The sequence below is a fragment of the Macaca thibetana genome, chromosome 10 (genome assembly GCF_024542745.1).
Source record: "Macaca thibetana thibetana isolate TM-01 chromosome 10, ASM2454274v1, whole genome shotgun sequence".
In the NCBI taxonomy this organism is placed as follows: Eukaryota; Metazoa; Chordata; class Mammalia; order Primates; family Cercopithecidae; genus Macaca; species Macaca thibetana.
The window spans coordinates 54,844,786-54,862,102 of NC_065587.1; the positions used below are offsets into that span (position 1 = coordinate 54,844,786).

The 17,317-nt window shown below is 38.6% G+C and overlaps 2 protein-coding genes across 7 annotated transcripts in view; both read right to left on the reverse strand.

The window, feature by feature from the left end:
• The window catches only part of SYS1 (SYS1 golgi trafficking protein), a 398,294-nt gene that overhangs the window by 294,856 nt on the left and 86,121 nt on the right, over window positions 1–17,317 (reverse strand). The gene's annotated exons all lie outside the window — the stretch shown is intronic.
• Window positions 1–17,317, reverse strand: part of STK4 (serine/threonine kinase 4) — a 107,724-nt gene that overhangs the window by 10,511 nt on the left and 79,896 nt on the right. The window contains exon 11 of one of the 6 annotated variants that reach the window (XM_050806519.1): window positions 14,862–16,347. The exons of the other annotated variants lie outside the window; for them this stretch is intronic. Within the exon in view, the coding sequence (XP_050662476.1) occupies window positions 16,264–16,347 (84 nt within the window). The 3' untranslated portion in view covers window positions 14,862–16,263. Of the gene's footprint in view, window positions 1–14,861; window positions 16,348–17,317 lie in introns of those variants that run through there. 6 annotated transcript variants of the gene reach the window in all.

Sequence of the window (17,317 nt, forward strand, 5' to 3'; positions counted from 1 at the left end):
TTACTTGTCTCTCTTAATAGGATATAAGTTTTGTAAGGGATTGACCTTGTCTTGTTTACTATGCTAAACACAATACTGGTTGAAGAAATGAATAAATTATCCTTCATTTCTAGTCAAATAAGAACAAAAGCCACTGAAATGAATGAAGCCAGCTTATACAGGGCATCATCATGTGCAGCAAGGTTCTGGATGGGTGCTGAGAAGAGTCAGTGTAGAATGAGAAGTGAGTTCTGCCTTCAAGGAGCTTTTAAACTTAAAAGTAATTCCCCTCAACATTCTTTTGAAATCAAAGGAAATCTCTGTTCACTTAATGAAAATGTGTTTTGTACTATCTGATAAGAAGCAGGGCTCCAGTCCCGGCTCAGTTATCTCTAAAGGCATGTCCATTTAAACTGTTTATTCAAACAAAAAGAACTTCTGTTATAAGAAATACACTTCGGAAGAATGAGATCATCAAAAGAATAAGAGACAGGATCCCGCTGGACAAGACAAAGTAAAGGCCAACTCTACAGCCACACACTTGCCACTGAAGGTGGGTTTTACTGAAGAGATCAGACCAAGTACAAGGATTTCTGAGTCTCTTTCTGGGAGAGATCACAGTGGAAGAAAAAACTAAAATAAGCCTCTTAATCATGGTTATTTAGAAATTCCTTGCCATAATAAGGCTAAGCAACACACCAGGCTTGGGTAAAGGAAGAGATGGGCTCTGAGCCTGATAGTACTAATGTCTTATGGGCACTCACTCACTCACTATTATCTAACACCTAGACTTCCCTCCCATCACCTTTACCCAGTGTAATGAGGTCTGATGTCTGCCAAAGGATGTCTGAACAAGTAAAAGCAACAACATTTGTGCAGATGAGATTTCTCTTAAAATATGTGATCTTTGGAAATGTGTTGTATCTTAAAGTAGACATATTTTTAGTTTAAAGTTCAGCCTCACTCTGTTAGCAGGATACAAATGCTGTCTTACTGTTGGATTCTACACATAGATACGGAAGAAGTATGTTAATTACTTCACCATTTGCATCTGTTAGGTGCTGAACTCAGCATTTTATCTGCACTATTTTATTTAATCCATCTGTAAGGTAGGTATCATCATTATCCCCCTTTTAGAGATGAGGTTCACTGAGGATAAGAGTGGGAAAAGAATTTAACCGAAGTAATACAAGGAATTAGAAGAGACAACAAGCAATTGGAAGGAACCTGAAGAGTTTCTGGAAATGGGGGTGTGTTGGTGAAAAATGTGGAAGACTGGAAGAATTATGAATTTAGCTGACATTAGATACATCAGATGGCCCTCACATTCAGAAATGCCACTAGTGGTAATGGGTGACTTTAGGCAAGTTACTTGTCCTCTCTGAGATTCCGTTTTCTCATCTGTAAAAATGGGTATGCTGTCTACTGTGCTGCTTTTGTCCACATAGAAATGCCAAGTGCCTACTACACACATGGTGCTGCTGCTAAGGTGCAGTGACTCCAGGTGCTGAATATGATTCAAATCAAAGCAACCAACTTCACTGGCAGCTACACTAGGCCAGGAACACTGCTGGGCAACATGAATATAAAGGGCAATATACCTGTCAGAGAAGCAGCTCAGGTTAGGGGCAAGAGCACTGGTGTTAAGTCAGATGGACCGGGTTCCATATGAGTTCTGCCCTTGGTAGTTGGGTGCCTTTGCATAAATCATCTAATATGTGCCTCAATTTTCTCATTTTTCAATGGAGGACATTATTTATTCTACAAGGGTAGTTGTGAGGTTTGGAGGTATTCATAAAGTATATAACATAATGTCATGCATCCACCAGAAAGAAAGTGGGTGAGTGAGGGCTACCACCTTATATCCTTTTTTGGAAAACGGAGGAAGTATGTACTGTAAATAATAGCTGCTGTTGCTCTAAGATGAGCTCACAACACGGTACAGGACACATACCACATACACAGAGGCAGCTCTAGTGAACTCTATATGAGAAAGTCTAAATCATATTCATCCAGTTTATTTCCTCCGGGCCAGACCACAGGAAAGTCCTGATTCCCAGCATCACTATGAATAATGAAGGCTGATGGGAACTGATTTCTTCTCAAATCACCTTAGCAACTCTGAAATTCTGAATCATACCATTTTTCAAAGTCGGCTGCATAATTGGCCCAGAGACCCACTGAGAAGCTCCAGCTGATATTTCATCACAGAGATAATTCATAGGAATTACACTGACAATTAGCCCATCTTGAATCAGCAGAGTTAAGCTACACTTAACACATGAGAATGTATAGCAGAGCTTCCTCTTCCCTTGTCAACCAATCCCACAGGGAACACAAATGGGTCTGGCCCATATCCAAAGTACAGGGTTTAGGCCTATTTCAAAGTTCTATTCCTCTGCCACTACAAACTCTCACCTCAAAAGTCTATTGTCCCTAAAAGTGATCAAAGAGAGAATTGCCAGAGCTTTTAAGGACAAGCTTCAATTCCATATATATCATATATAAACACTCACAATTCTTCCTCCAGTGTCACAAACAGGATTTCTCAAACAGATTATCCCTTCCGGATGGGCGAGTCAGGCTGATCCTGTCTCAGGTGATGTTTTATTGTGACCAAGAATGAGGAAAGAACACACCTTTGGAATTTAGCAAGATGATAGGGAAGCTTGATAGAAGTTAAAAAGTTGAACGAAGCCACCAACATACCATCCCATACCTCAACACCAGTCACCAGAAAGTCCGGAAAAGTGCAGCAACAACAAAAATGTGCAAAAGCAGTCAAAAGGCATCTAGAGCACTAATTTAGTACCGAGGATACTAATTCTTTCTTGATGTGAAAATGTTACTATTTAGGACTGGATTCTAGTTTAGGGAGAGGTGACTCTAATAAGATGAGATTCTCAGGTAATGTAGTAATCTCTCATCAGATGACAGAAAGCCAAGCAGAAAAATCAAAGAAGATGACAATCAAATCATAACTTTTGCGATTAAGTAAGTACCACACCATTCGTTTCAAAAGACCTTGCTCCTTAAATGAGCCTTATGGGAATTTTAGTAAGAGACTTTCTCTGACTCAAATTATGGTCATGGCAAATTATTCTTCCATCAGTCCCCTATAAAGTCTTCCTAATTCTTCTCCAATAAGGAGGGAAAGCAGCAAAACCATGATGAGTTAACAATCACCTCAATCTCATTTTAGGTTTATAATTAATCAACACTTGTAATTCTCATTATCAGAATTCCAAACAAAGAAAACTTGACCACATACATAAAAAATATTTACCAAGAAGACTGGAATGAAATGCAGATCATAAGCCTGGGTGAATCAAAGAAATCTGGCTTCAAGTAGGCATGGTGATGTAATGACAAGACCTCTGACATGGATCTCTTAGAAGACTGGGTTCAAATAACCCAAAGACTTTGTCCACAGAGCCTAGAGAGGAGACTCAGTATATTGTGTGTGCACACATGCATATGTATAAAGAATATGATTTAATAAATGGCAAACACAAAAAACAAGTTTTCTTCTTTAAATAACATTGTATAAAATAAGAAGTACTTGCATACTGTTAGTTTTTTGTGATTACAGTAGTCCCCCTATCCACAAGGGATACATTCCAGTGGATGTCCAAAACCACAGATGTATGTATTTTGGTACTATCTAGCTAGATATCTGTATGTGTGTGTGTGTGTACAGATATATGTGTGTATATATATGTGTATATGTGTGTGTGTGTGTATATATATATACACGTACACAATTTTTTTCCTATACATATATACCTATGATAAAGTTTAATTTTTAAATTAGGCACGGTAAGACAAGGAAGCACTTTACAGTTTCTCTTTGGCAAATCCAAATTGCCAGCATCACAACTCTTATGCTTTGGGGCCATTATTAAGTAAAATAAGGGTTATTCATATAAACTAGAGGAAATAGAGAAAGAAGGGCAAACCAACCCCAAAGCTAACAAAAATAAATAACCAAAATCAAAGGTGAACTGAAGGAAACTGAGATGTGAAAAAACATGTAAAAGACCATTGAATCCAGCAATTGGTTTTCTGAAGAAAAAATAAATAAATAATAAGATAGATGGGCCACTAGCTAGACTAATAAAAAAAGAGAGAAGATCCAAATAAACAAAATCAGAAATGACAAAGAGGACATTACCACTGACCCCACAGAAATACAAAAAACTCCCAGAACCTATTACGAACACCTCTATACACACAAGCTACAAAATGTAGAACCAGGACCAGATGGATACACAGCAGAATTCCATCAGATGTGTAAGGAAGAGTTGGTACCAATCCTACTGAAACTATTCCAAAAAATTGAGGAGGAGGGACTCCTCCCTAATCTATTCTATGAGGCATCCATCTACGTCTATCATCCAGACACCAAAACCTGACAGATACAACAACAACAACAACAGCAAAAAAAAAAAAAAAAAAAAAAAAAAAAAAAACCAACCCCTTCAGGCCATTTTTCTCGAGGAACATAGATGCAAAAATCCTCAACAAAATACTAGCAAATCTAATTCAGCAGCACATAAAAAGGTTAATCCACCACCATCAAGTGGTGGATGCAAGATTGGTTCAACATACACAAATCAATAAATGTGATTCATCACACAAACAGAACTAAAAACAAAAACCATGATTATCTCAGATGCAGAAAAGGCTTCTGATGCAATTCAACATCCCTTCATGTTAAAAAAAAAAAAAAAAAAAAAACCCTCAACAAACTAGTAACTGAAGAAACATACTTCAAAATAGTAAGACCCATTTACTAAAAACCCACAGCCAACATCATACTAAATGGGCAAAAGTTGGAAGCATTCCCTCTGAAAACCAGAACAAGTCAAGGATGCCCTTTCTCACCACTCCTATTCAACAAAGTACTGGAAGTCCTCCCAGAGCAATGAGACAAGAGAAAGAAATAAAAGACATCCAAACAGGAAGAAAGGAAGTCAAACTATCTGTTTGCAGAAAATACAATTCTATACATAGAAAACCCTACAGACTCTGCCCAAAAGCTCCTTGATCTGATAAACCACTTCAGCAAAGTTTCAGTACATAAAATCAATGTACAAAAATATAGTAAGTAGCATTCTTATACACCAACATCCAAACTGAGAACCAAATCAATAATGCAATCCCATTCGCTATAGCCAAAAAAATAAATAAAATAAAATACCATGGAAATGAAAGATATGTGAATAGAATACAGCTAACCAGGGAAGTGAAAGATCTCTACTTAAAGAATTATAAAACAGTGCTCAAAGAAATCAAAGATGATGCCAACAAATGAAAAAACATTCCATGCTCATGGATGGGAAGAATCATTGTTAACATGGCTATACTGCCCAAAGCAATTTACAGATTCAATGCTATTCCTATCAAATTACTAATGACATTCTTCACAGAAATAGAAAAAACAGTTTAAAAATTCATAAGGAATTTTTAAAAAGCCCAAAAACCAAGGTAATCCTAAGCAAAAAGAACAAAGCTGCAGGTTTGAAGTTGGCTTAACCCAATTCAAACTATGCTACAAGGCTACAGTAACCAAACCAGCATGGCACTGGTACGAGAACAGACAAACAGATTAATGGGACAGAACAGAGAGCCTAGAAATAAGGCTGCATACCTACAACCAACTGATCATTGACAAAGCTGACAAAAGCAATGGGGAAAGGACTCCCTATTCAATAAATGGTCCTGGGATAACTGGCTAGTCACATGCAGAAGACTAAAACTGGACCCCTTCCTTATACCATATACAAAAATCAAGTCAAGATAAATTAAAGACTTAAATGTAAAATCTAAAACTATAAAAACCATGGAAGATAACCTAGGAAATACCACTCTGGACACAGGACCTGGCAAAGATTTCATGATTAAGACACCAAAAGCAACTGCAACAAAATCAAAAATCAACAAATGAGACCAAATTAAACTAAGGAGCTTCTGCACAGCAAGAGAATCTATCAAAGGAGCAAACAGACAACTTACAGAATGGGAGAAAATATTTGCAAACTATGCATCCAACAGAGATCTAATATCCAGAATCTATAAGGAACTTAAATGAATTTACAAGCAAAAAACAAACCTTCCTGTTAAAAAGTGGGCAGAGGACATAAACAGACACTTTCCAAAAGAATGTAGCCAACAAACATATTAAAAAGTGCTCAACATCATTAAATATTAGAGAAATGCAAATCAAAACCACAATGAGCCCAGGTGCAGTGACTCACACCTGTAATCACAACACTTTGGGAGGCTGAGGTGGGCAGATCACTTGAGCCTACGAGTTTGAGACCAACCTGGGAAACATGGTGAAACCCCATCTCTACAAAAAAATACAAACACAATTAGCCCGGTGTAGTGGCATATTCCTGTAGTCCCAGCTACTCAGGAGGCTGAGGTGGGTGGATCAATTGAGCTCAAGAGGTCGAGGCTGCAGTGAGCCATGATCACACCACTGCACTCTAGCCTGAGTGACAGAGGCAAGACTCTGTGTCCCGCGCCCCCCCCCAAAAAAAAACAAAAAAACCCACAGTGAGATTATCGTCTCACATCAGTCAGAATATTTTGCTATTACTAAAAAGTCAAAATATAACAGATGCTGGTGAGCTTGTGGAGAAAAGGGAATGCTTACACATTACTGGTGAGAATGCAAATTAGTTCAGCTATTGCAGAAAGCAGTGTGGTGATTCCTCAAAGAACTTAAAACAGAATTACCATTTGGCCCAGCAATCCCATTACTGGGTATATGCCTAAAGGAATATAAATTATTCTACCATGAAGGCACATGCACAATTATGTTCATCATAGCACTATTCACAATAGCAAAGACATGGAATTAACCTAAATGCTCATCAACGGTAGACTGGATAAAGAAAATACGGTCTGTATACAACATGGAATGCTATGAAGCCATAAAAAAGAACAAGATCATGTCCTCTGCAGCAACATGGATGGAGCTGGAGGCCATTATCTTACTACACAGGAACAGAAAAACAAATACTGAGGCCAGGCACAGTGGCTCACGCCTGTAATCCCAGCACTTTGGGAGGTCAAGGTGGGAGCATTGTTTGAGGTCAGGAATTCGAGACCAGGCCAACACGGTGAAACCCTGTTTCTACTAAAATTACAAAAATTAGCTGGGTGTGGTGGCACATGCCTGTAATCCCAGCTACTTAGGAGGCTGAGGCAGGAGAATTGCTTGAATTCAAGAGATAGGGGTTGCAGTGAGCCGAGATCACACCACTGCACTCCAGCGTGGGTGACAGAGCAAGGTTCCATCTCAAAAAAAGAAAAAGAAAAAAAAAATACTGCATGTTCTCCCTTATCTATACAACAAACACATATGAGGACATACAGGGGAACAACAGACACTGAGGATTACTGGAGGGTAGAGAGTGGGAGAAGGGAAAAGATCAACAAATCACCTATTGGGTACTATGCTAATTACTTGGGGATGAAATAATCTGTACATCAAACCTCAGAGACATGCAGTTTACCTATGTAAAAAACTGCACATGTACCCCTGAACCTAAAATAAAAGTAAAAAAAAAAAATTTCCATACTAAAAATAAAATAAGGGTTACTTAAACACAAGCACCGTAATACCAATACCACAACAGTCTTTATGATAACCAAGATGTCTACTAAGTGACTAATGGGTGCAACAGAGTGGATATGCTGAACAGAGCAATGATTCATGTCCCAGGCAGGATGGAGCAGGATGGCACAAGGTTTCATCACACTACTCAGGATGACGCATGATTTAAAACTCATGAACTGTTTATTTCTGGAATTTTCTATTTCATATTTGGTGGTTGTGGGTAACTGAAGCCATGGAAAGCAAAACCACAGTTAAGGTTTGGGAGCTACTGTAATTAAAAACCATTCTTAAATTTACAGGACAAAATTCTTAAAGTAGTATTTTGCATGCTTAGAATTTATTCCAACACTATTCTGGCATGAGCTTTTACAACTTACTCTGGAATTCACAAGGTACCTGTTTTGTTTTGTTTTTGTTCTGTGAGTTTTATAATAGCCTTTGGCCAAAGGTAATATAGTTTTGACCAAACACAGATTTTTTTTTCCCTGCCATCTTGACCTTGACTCTCCATAGCAAGAACCCATCAGAAACTTTCCTATCCTCCAAGGTTTACTTGCTGATATCTAGCATTACATCTAGTGTGTCAGAACCAATGTGGGATAGAGGAGTATGGGTGAGTAAGAGTGAGTATGGGACAAAAAAAGTATATGGCATGCTCCCTTCACACTAGTTGTGGAGAGAAAAGAGGTAGGGAAGTCATGAAAACAAGCTAGAGTCTGGGGTATAATGCTAATGATCACTAACATTAATTAGAGATACTTTTAATTGAGCTCTATGTGCTGGGCATTGTGCTCAGCACCTTACATGCATTATCTCAAGTAATCCTCACAACAGTCCAAGAAATAAGTACTCTTACCCCCCATTTTACAGAGGCAGACACTGGAGGCTTAGAGAGATATAGGCATTTGCTTCTGGTCCCAGAGGTTGTAAGTGGTTGAATTAGGATAGGAACCTTAGTGTGTCTGGCCAACTGCATGTCAGGGCAACATGTGCTATAGGAATTGACAGATGGAAGAATCCCCGTGGTCAGAGTCTATGGGGAAAAAAACCTTTATCTCGTCATACATTAATAGTGCAGAGAAGAGGGGATCATTTTAATTCAGGTAAAGGTCTGAATTTTAACTTTTAAAAATGAAATGCAAGTTTGGTTATATCAAGTAACACATCTGAGATACAGAGAACTAATAAAATTAGGTTAAATAAAAAGGCTTATGAGCTAATTTGTCAGTAATACTAACAACAACTCCCAATTCCTTCAGGTGCCATGCTTTTTTACACCTCCAAGCTTCTGCTGGATCTAATTCTGTCTTCTGCTTAGGGGGCTGCTGCCCATTCAACCTTCCAGCTCAGCACAAGCTCCAACTCCTCTCTCAATCCTGTATCTTTTTCTTTTACTGAAGTAGGACCTATCTGAGAGTAAAGACTATATCTAATATATTTTCAGAGAGCAGGCCAGCAAAAAATAATTCTTAATAAGTATTTAATAAAGAAATATATCCTTAATCTTTAAGCCTTTATTCGAAAATGATACTGACTTTTTACTGGGTTCTCTCAAGCACCAATAAGACACTAGGCTTTTCAGCATTGAAAGTATGTAATCAATACACAAGCCTAAGAGGATAATTTAAGTTCATTAAATAAAAGTTATATCAATTACTCAAAATTGACCCATGCATACCAAAATCAAAATGAGCAACTAATTCAGTATCCTAATTGCAATAAAGTTACAAGGAAAAAATGAAAAAAAAAAAATCACTCCAGTCCTGGTTGCTTATGATTGCTCTTTAAGAAAAATTCTATTTTAAGAGTACATTGGCCGGGCGCGGTGGCTCAAGCCTGTAATCCCAGCACTTTGGGAGGCCGAGACGGGCGGATCATGAGGTCAGGAGATCGAGACCATCCTGGCTAACACGGTGAAACCCCGTCTCTACTAAAAATACAAGAAAATTAGCCGGGCGAGGTGGCGGGCGCCTGTAGTCCCAGCTACTTGGGAGGCTGAGGCAGGAGAATGGCGTGAACCCGGGGGAGCGGAGCTTGCAGTGAGCCGAGATCGCGCCACTGCACTCCAGCCTGGGGCACAGAGCAAGACTCCGTGTCAAAAAAAAAAAAAAAAAAAAAAAAAGAGTACATTATATTTCCCCTTGTCTGCAGTTGTTACCCACAGTTAACCAAGGTCTGAAAATATTAAATGGAAACTTCCAGAAATAATCAATTCCTAAGTTTTAACTGTGTGCCATTCTGAGAGGCATGACGAAATCCTGCACTGTCCTGCTCTATCCCGCCTGGGACGTGAATCATCCCTTTGTCCAGCATAACCATGCTATACATACTACTCACCCCTCAGTCACTCAGTAGTCACCCTGGTTATCAAATGGACTGTTGCAGAATTCGTATCACAGTACTTGCATTCAAGGAAACCTCTATTTCACTTAATAATAGACCCAAAATGAAAGAGTAGTGATGCTGGCAATTCACGTATGCTGAAGAGAAACCATGATGTGCTTCCTTTAAGTGAAAAGATGAACATTGTTGGCTAACAACAAAAAATCATACACTAAGGCTGCTAAGATTACAGTAAGAATGAATCTTCTACCCATGATACTGTGAAGAAGGAAAAAGAAATACATGCTAGTTTTGCTGTCATACCTCAAGGAGCAAAAGTTTCAACCACAGCTGTGTGATAAGCACTTGGTTAAGATAGAAAAGGCATTAAATTTGTGGGTGAAGAGAAACATGTTCTGACTGACAGCAATGGAGTTCAGTACTATCTATGGTTTCAGGTGTCCAGTGGGGGTCCTGGAACATATTCCCCCATTGACAAGGGGGACACTGTAGTTTTAAATTGGTGTATAAATTTCACACTTAAGGAAGCCAATCTGTGAGAGAAACACTTTCAAGAAATTAGTAAGCACCCATTACACCTCCTAGAATAATTGTAAATGTCTACAGAAGGTAGAGTACAAGAATGCAAGGCTCTTGATGTTTGAAAGCACTAAAGGGAGGCATCAAAAGTAACCTCATTCTTGTAGGAATATTAATCTTTCAGAAGGTATGAAAACCTAAAACACCAACTGCACTGAGCTGCTGTTTTAACGCAGCTTAATAATTCAGGAAAAGAGCTAGCTAATCACATAAGAAATCCTGCGAGCTATGCCTCTGTATGCTTTCTTGGGCTGGAAATTTCCAAGACAGCAAAAAAGGCCAAGCTTCTTCTCTCTCTTCCTGCCAAATAAAAAAAGCCCAAAGAATCCCAAGCAAAATTTGAAAGCTAAAATGCAAATTGATCTCACTTTATTTAATAGATGCAGTCTTAAAACGCATCTTCAGACTAAATAGGATCCAATTTTAAACACATAAAAGAAAAAAATGCTTACAGAAAACTTGTCAAGAATACAAATAGAAATTCCCTAAGTAAGCTACTTTGCAGGTTGAATTTTTAAAATTGGGGCTTTCTTAAAGTGGAAAAGATTGCAAGTACACAGCACTCAGTTTCTGGAAAGTATATAACATTCTGTAAGCCTTACTGCTAGGTACTCCCATGTAATGAAGGGTGAGAGATTCACAACCTAAATACCCAAAAAAGAAAGATCCTCTCAAGCAATCCTTTGAAAGAAAAAAAAAAAAAATCCGCAACAAAAGCAGACAAGAATTCTGCAAAGCATGTCAGAATCTTTTTATAATGGCCATAAAGTCTTAGGACCTGAACTCTCTACAGTGTCAAAAACATAAATTAGGTCTAGATAGGGGTAGGGGTGTGTGTGTGTGTGTGTGTGTGTGTGTGTGTATGTGTGTGTGTGTGTGTAAGACCTTCAAACTGCTAAATAGGAATTTTTATCATTTGCTCATTTTTCTGGTTAAAGACTCTAAAAAAGATGGGTTTAATCCTTATTCTGTAAAAGCATTAGTTTATATATAGCTTAAATATTTTAGGATAGTCCTTTATTCTTTTCGGCAACTGTTTAATTCGTATAATCAAATGTGAATTAATTTATGCCATGGTAATACTTCTCAAATGTGTATAAATTCCTACACCAGAAAAAAATTTTGTAAAGACCATGTGTCCTAGTTTTTCATTTTGAAAGGTTTAAACACCATATTCCTAGCAGTAAGCTCGTCTAGACTCAGAGTTAAAAACACTTAGCTTCTCTAGTATAAAACTCTTCTTTAAAATGTGCTTCCTAAATGTTTTCTATAATGAGCAAACATCTTAAAGAAAGAAAGTGCTTCCAATCTGAGGTCTGACTTACAACTTGGAATCTATGATTCCAATGATTGGGAGAGGGGAGAATAGTGACAATATCATGATTAGTATATAACATACAGGTCCCATGGGAAGGTATAGTTCTATTTGTCTATAAACATATCTTTGTTACTTAAAACTATGCAAGTTCTAATTTTCATAAACTCTTTTCCCCTCATGAAGGGTCTGACTGTTAATAGTACAAGCATATAGTTATTACTGCTCTCGACTTGACAGTACTTATTTTTAAAAGAATAGGGAGAGTGTGTTACCTCTAAGATCCAAGTGCACCCTTCTAGATGCACTCTGTGATAAGCATTTCTCTGAAGAACGTGTGCTGTGAAGTTTTCTCAGTAGAGCACTGGGAGGAAGAGGCTGTCCTGAGTATCCAGCATGACAGCTGGCAATGTGGCTGTGAGGACCATCAACACTGTGGCCCAGCTACAGCCTAGAACATAGTCTTTCTGTGACCTTGTAGGCTCAGCCTACCCTAACGTTTTGGGAGTTCAGCTGACACGGACACCAAAGCCTCCACATGGCTCTTGTGTTCTAAGTGGGCCCAGACCCCACTACCCACTGGATGGCCAGTAACCCACTGGATGGCCTGCTCTCTGCCGGCACTCCAGAGGGTAAACGAGGGCTTGCCCAGAGACTCTGGATCAGCTCCAGTCTTGTCAAACCAGCGAACTCCTCTGTGATTCCATGGGCTGAATCACATCTTCTCCAATGAGGTCTGAAGCCCTGGCAGTTTGTCCTTCCTTGGATATATGCCCTCAGCCTTAGGGAACCTTACAGAGTTTCTTCATATCTGATAGTTACTCTTTTATCATAGGTAATACTTATTATATTAAACTTCCCCTCTTTAACCTACTGTGTGGTTTCTATCTCCTCTCTGAACCCAGACTGCTACAGGGAGGAAAGGGTGCAAGTGAACACACATGAGTTCATGTTTGCCCACTAATGGAAAAACTTCCAAAACGATAAAACCTAAATAAATATTTATATTTGAGAAATGCCAAGATACTTTCCAATCCAGAAAAGTCTGGATGATATTTACAGTCCAAGTGCAGAATTAAAACACTCTCATTTTCTCCCACTGAAAATAAATTAGTGGTGAACAGATAAATTCTGGTAATATCCATATAATGGAAACTACTCAGCAATAAAAAGGAACAAACTCCAGACATATGCAATAAATGAACAAATCTCAAAACAGTATGCTAAGTGAATGAGGCCAAACACAAAAGTCTATATACTGCACAATTCCATGCATCTGACATCCTAGAAAAGACAAAACTTTAGGGACAAAACACAGGGCATAAGGGAACTTGATAGGATATTAGAAATGTTCTATAGCTTGATTATGGTGGTATTTATACAACTGTATATTTCTATTAAAACTTATCCAACTGTACACTTAAAAGGAGCATGTTTTATAGCATATAAATTAAACCTCAACAAACCTGACTTTACAAAAAATATTACATATCAAAAATTGTGGAAGGTAGTTGAAATAATATTTAAAGGAAATTTTACAGCCTTAAATGTATGTTCGAAAAGAAAGATAATTGGGCTGGGCGCGGTGGCTCACACCTGTAATCCCAGGACTTTAGGAGGTCGAGGCAGGCAGATCATGAGGTCAGGAGTTTCAGACCAGCCTGGCCAACATGGTGAAACCCCACCTCTACTAAAAATACAAAAATTAGCCAGGCATGGTGGTGCGCACCTCTAGTCCCAGCTACTCGGGAGGCTGAGACAGGAGAATCGCTTGAACCTGGGAGGCGGAGGTTGCGGCCAGTGAGCCAAGATCACGCCACTGCACTCCAGCCTGGGCAACAGTGCAAGACTCCGTCTTAGGGAAAAGGAAAAGAAAGAAAAAGAAAAGAAAGATAATTAAAAATTAGTAAGCTGAATTGTCCAAGTAAAGAAAAGAAAAATAAACCCATAGAAAGCAGAAAGAAGAAAAAGATGTAAGAACATAAATTAATGAATGCAAAAGTTAATGTGCAGTAGCAAGGATCAACAAAACCAAAAGTTGGTTTGGGCTTAAAAAAAATTACACTTTGATAAGACTGATACCCAACCCCCCCAAAAAAAGAAGAAACAAATAACAGGAATGAAAAAGCAAGCTATAAATACAGATACCGTAAATTTTAAAATCTAAAACTTGATGCCAATAAATTTTAAAATGTACATGAAATTAAGATGTCTTGGGAAGTGGCAGAGATCTGCATTAATCTGGAGTGAAACCAAACAAAACTGACCACTAAGAAATCTAGATCACAAGAACAAAGTAGAATGAGCTAGACTGTTAAAAACACATACTCAAATGACAGAGCCACAGAGGATAAAACCATCTCTGAAAATAGAGACAACCATGATATTTTTGAATATAGGTGTTTTCCCTAAAGGCAGGAAAATAAGAAAAAAAAGTTAACGCCCAACCTCCAGTTCTGACAACACGGCAGAATACCGAGGTCACTCCTGAAACCTCCCCATGTAAGAGAAGCAGGGATATCCAGGGGCCAGAGAAATTGTGTGCATGCCCATTCCCACCCCTTCTTTTGATGCTGATATTGCTATTCTTGGTAAATCAGGTGAAAATGAATACCAAGGGTAGTCCCATGGAGAGGAGAAATCACAAGGATATGTGGGACAGGTTAAGCTTTGCCTGTATTGCCTTGATGAGAGGGCAGGATTCAAGGGACCTTGTTGTACAGTGATTACAGGAATAGTAACAATAGCAATAATAAAAGCCAGAATTTTTTAAGCATTAACTGTTCATTATTAGCAGCCATACATTAAGTATTTTACATCTATTAATCTCATTTGCTCTTCATTAAATCTTACAGCTGTAATTATTAACCCGGTGCTACAGATGGGGAATTTGAGGTTTGAAGAATTATATAATCCATTGAGGTTAACACAGCCCACAAGTGGTTGAAATCAAAATTGAATCAGGTTCTGTCTGACTCTGGAGTCTGTACTTTTTCCTTTTTAAAAAAAAAAAAAAAAAAAGATAGGGTCTCCCTCTGTCACCCAGGCTAGAGTGCAGTGGTGCAATCATAGCTTACTGCAGCCTCAAACTCCTGGGCTCAAGTGACCCTCCTGCCTCAGCCTCTTGAGTAGCTAGGACTACAGGTAGGCACCACCATGCCTGGCTAATTTTTTAATTTTTTGTAGAGACAGGGTCTAGCTATGTTGCTCAGGCTGGTCTCGAACTCCTGGGCTCAAGGGATCTTCCCGCTTTGGCCTCTCAAAGTCCTTGGATTACAGGTGTGAACCCCACGCCTGGCCAGGAGTCTGCACTTCTAATGACATGTCACCCAACATCTACTATTATTGGCTAAGTGCTTTCACACTCATTCTCTCAGCTAAACAGAGAGAGAATGAAGCACAGACAGCAGTAAAGCCTATATGCTGGGCAGTGTTAGCATACAGAGAAGCCATGATTTAGTGACTTGCCTTTGTAACAATGAGCTGGCAAATTTTCCTCAACCCAAGCTACCACAGTACTAAGTAGTTAGGGGAAAGAGATGGTGGCTTTCTCTATATGCAAAATGGAAAATCCAGATAATCCCAACTAACTTTTGCTAAAGTTCCTGTGAGAAGTAATCAAAATTTCATGGATACAAGTTCCCTGGGGACAAATTTTGGCCGAAAAACAAAGTAAAACAAAACAAAAAACCCTACTATCTTTACACAGAGCTCTGAGCAATGATGTGAACTACTTCCAACTTGTGGAATTCCCTCTTCTCAGAAATGACTGGAGGTAGTCAAGCAAATGTGAAATGATGCCTCTTGTTGGAAATATAGCAAGAGCTGGAAAATATGTCCTTTAAGACCCTTTTCAATCCTGAAAGTTTATCATTCTCTGATACAGTGTTGGAACAGCTGATTGAGAGAGACAATGGCTTCTAGGAATTTAAGACATGCCCATTTGTCACCTGTGCTTACAGTGAAGCCACATAGAAGTAACTTTGGAACAGCCCTTCCTAGGGGTTATGGTGCTATGATACTTATTGCAGTTCTTAGGATCCATTTCTGAGCCAGTCTGGATTCATTTCTTTTTCTCTCCATGTAGTTGAGATTAGAATCATCCTGTAGTTTAATATCAGAGAATAAATGGCCATGAGAATGAATGTTAAAGAAGAAGCCTGCCAAGCAGCCATGGATCAAGCAGTCTCCGAACCAAACAAAGGAAATGAAAAACGGTCTCAGGCTCACACAGGCTGATACTGTTTTAAGCAGCCTCTTGGGGTCACAAACCACAGGCATTTAAGTCCTGCTCTCAAAGCCATTTCAATACCTGAGTTAAAAACCAAGCTCAAATCCGCTAGCACAATCCACCAGCAGAACCAGGCTACTGTGGTTCTGAGACAAAGATGACATTCATTTGCCATGTGGTTTCTCAGAAAGCGTATCTACACAGCAGGTTTCCCTGGCAATTTTGGATACATATGTCTTTTTCAGACTGCTGTTCTTGGCTAGTTTTCTGAAAGAAAGGAGCACAAAATCTCATTATATTCCAAAGCACAAATAAATTCAGTCTCAACATACTTTAAACCAAGCTTTACAGGAAAAATAAGAAGTTGAAACAAAAATAGTGTACCCTGTCAAGAACAATCTAGGATAGTCTTCTCACCAGAAACTGCTCGGCATGACTACTTCAGTAAAAGGCCATTAACAGGCAGTGGTGTTGACCTTGGCTAGCTCCTGGGCATTCACACGGCACTGCCGGGTCAGAAACCTAAACACCAATCATAGTCTCCATTCATCTTTCTTCTAGCACAGAAGAAAACAAACTCATCAGAAAAAGGTTAAAAAGCAGAGCATGGAGATTGTCCAGAAAGGGTGGTGGCAAGAGTCTGAGAGCGCAGGTGCTGATGGTTAAAACCCCAGCTTAATTCATACACTCAACAGGCAAAAAAACGTAACAACAAAAACAAACAAAAAGACTCAATCCCCAAACCTCCTGTTGACAAGGAAAAAGCCTGGCTTAATACATTAGAATGACCTGCAAACAACCCAAATCCAACCAAAAAAGCACCAAATGTTAAATGCCAAGTAAAAAGAGAATGATTAAATCAACCAAAAGAATATAATGTGATAGGCTATTATGTAACCCTTAAAAATGATTTCACAAGTGTTTTTAATGATATGAGAAAATGTTTAAGGTGTGTTAAGTGAAATCAAGATTATGCATGTAGAACGATTTCAGTTGTGTACAATAGTATTAAGTATAGAAACCGGAAGGAAATGTTAAAATGTGATCATTATTGCTGGCGGAGTGGAGAGCTGTAAGAGACATCTTCTTCTTTAAGCTTTTCTTCAGTCTCTAAATTTTCTATAATGAGAGTGTTTTTTTACAACGAGAAGGTTAAAAAAATAGTAACATTGTAGAAGAGCAAACCAATACCAAAAAAGAAGAAAATAATAACATTTATTAAGTGCTTATTGCAGGC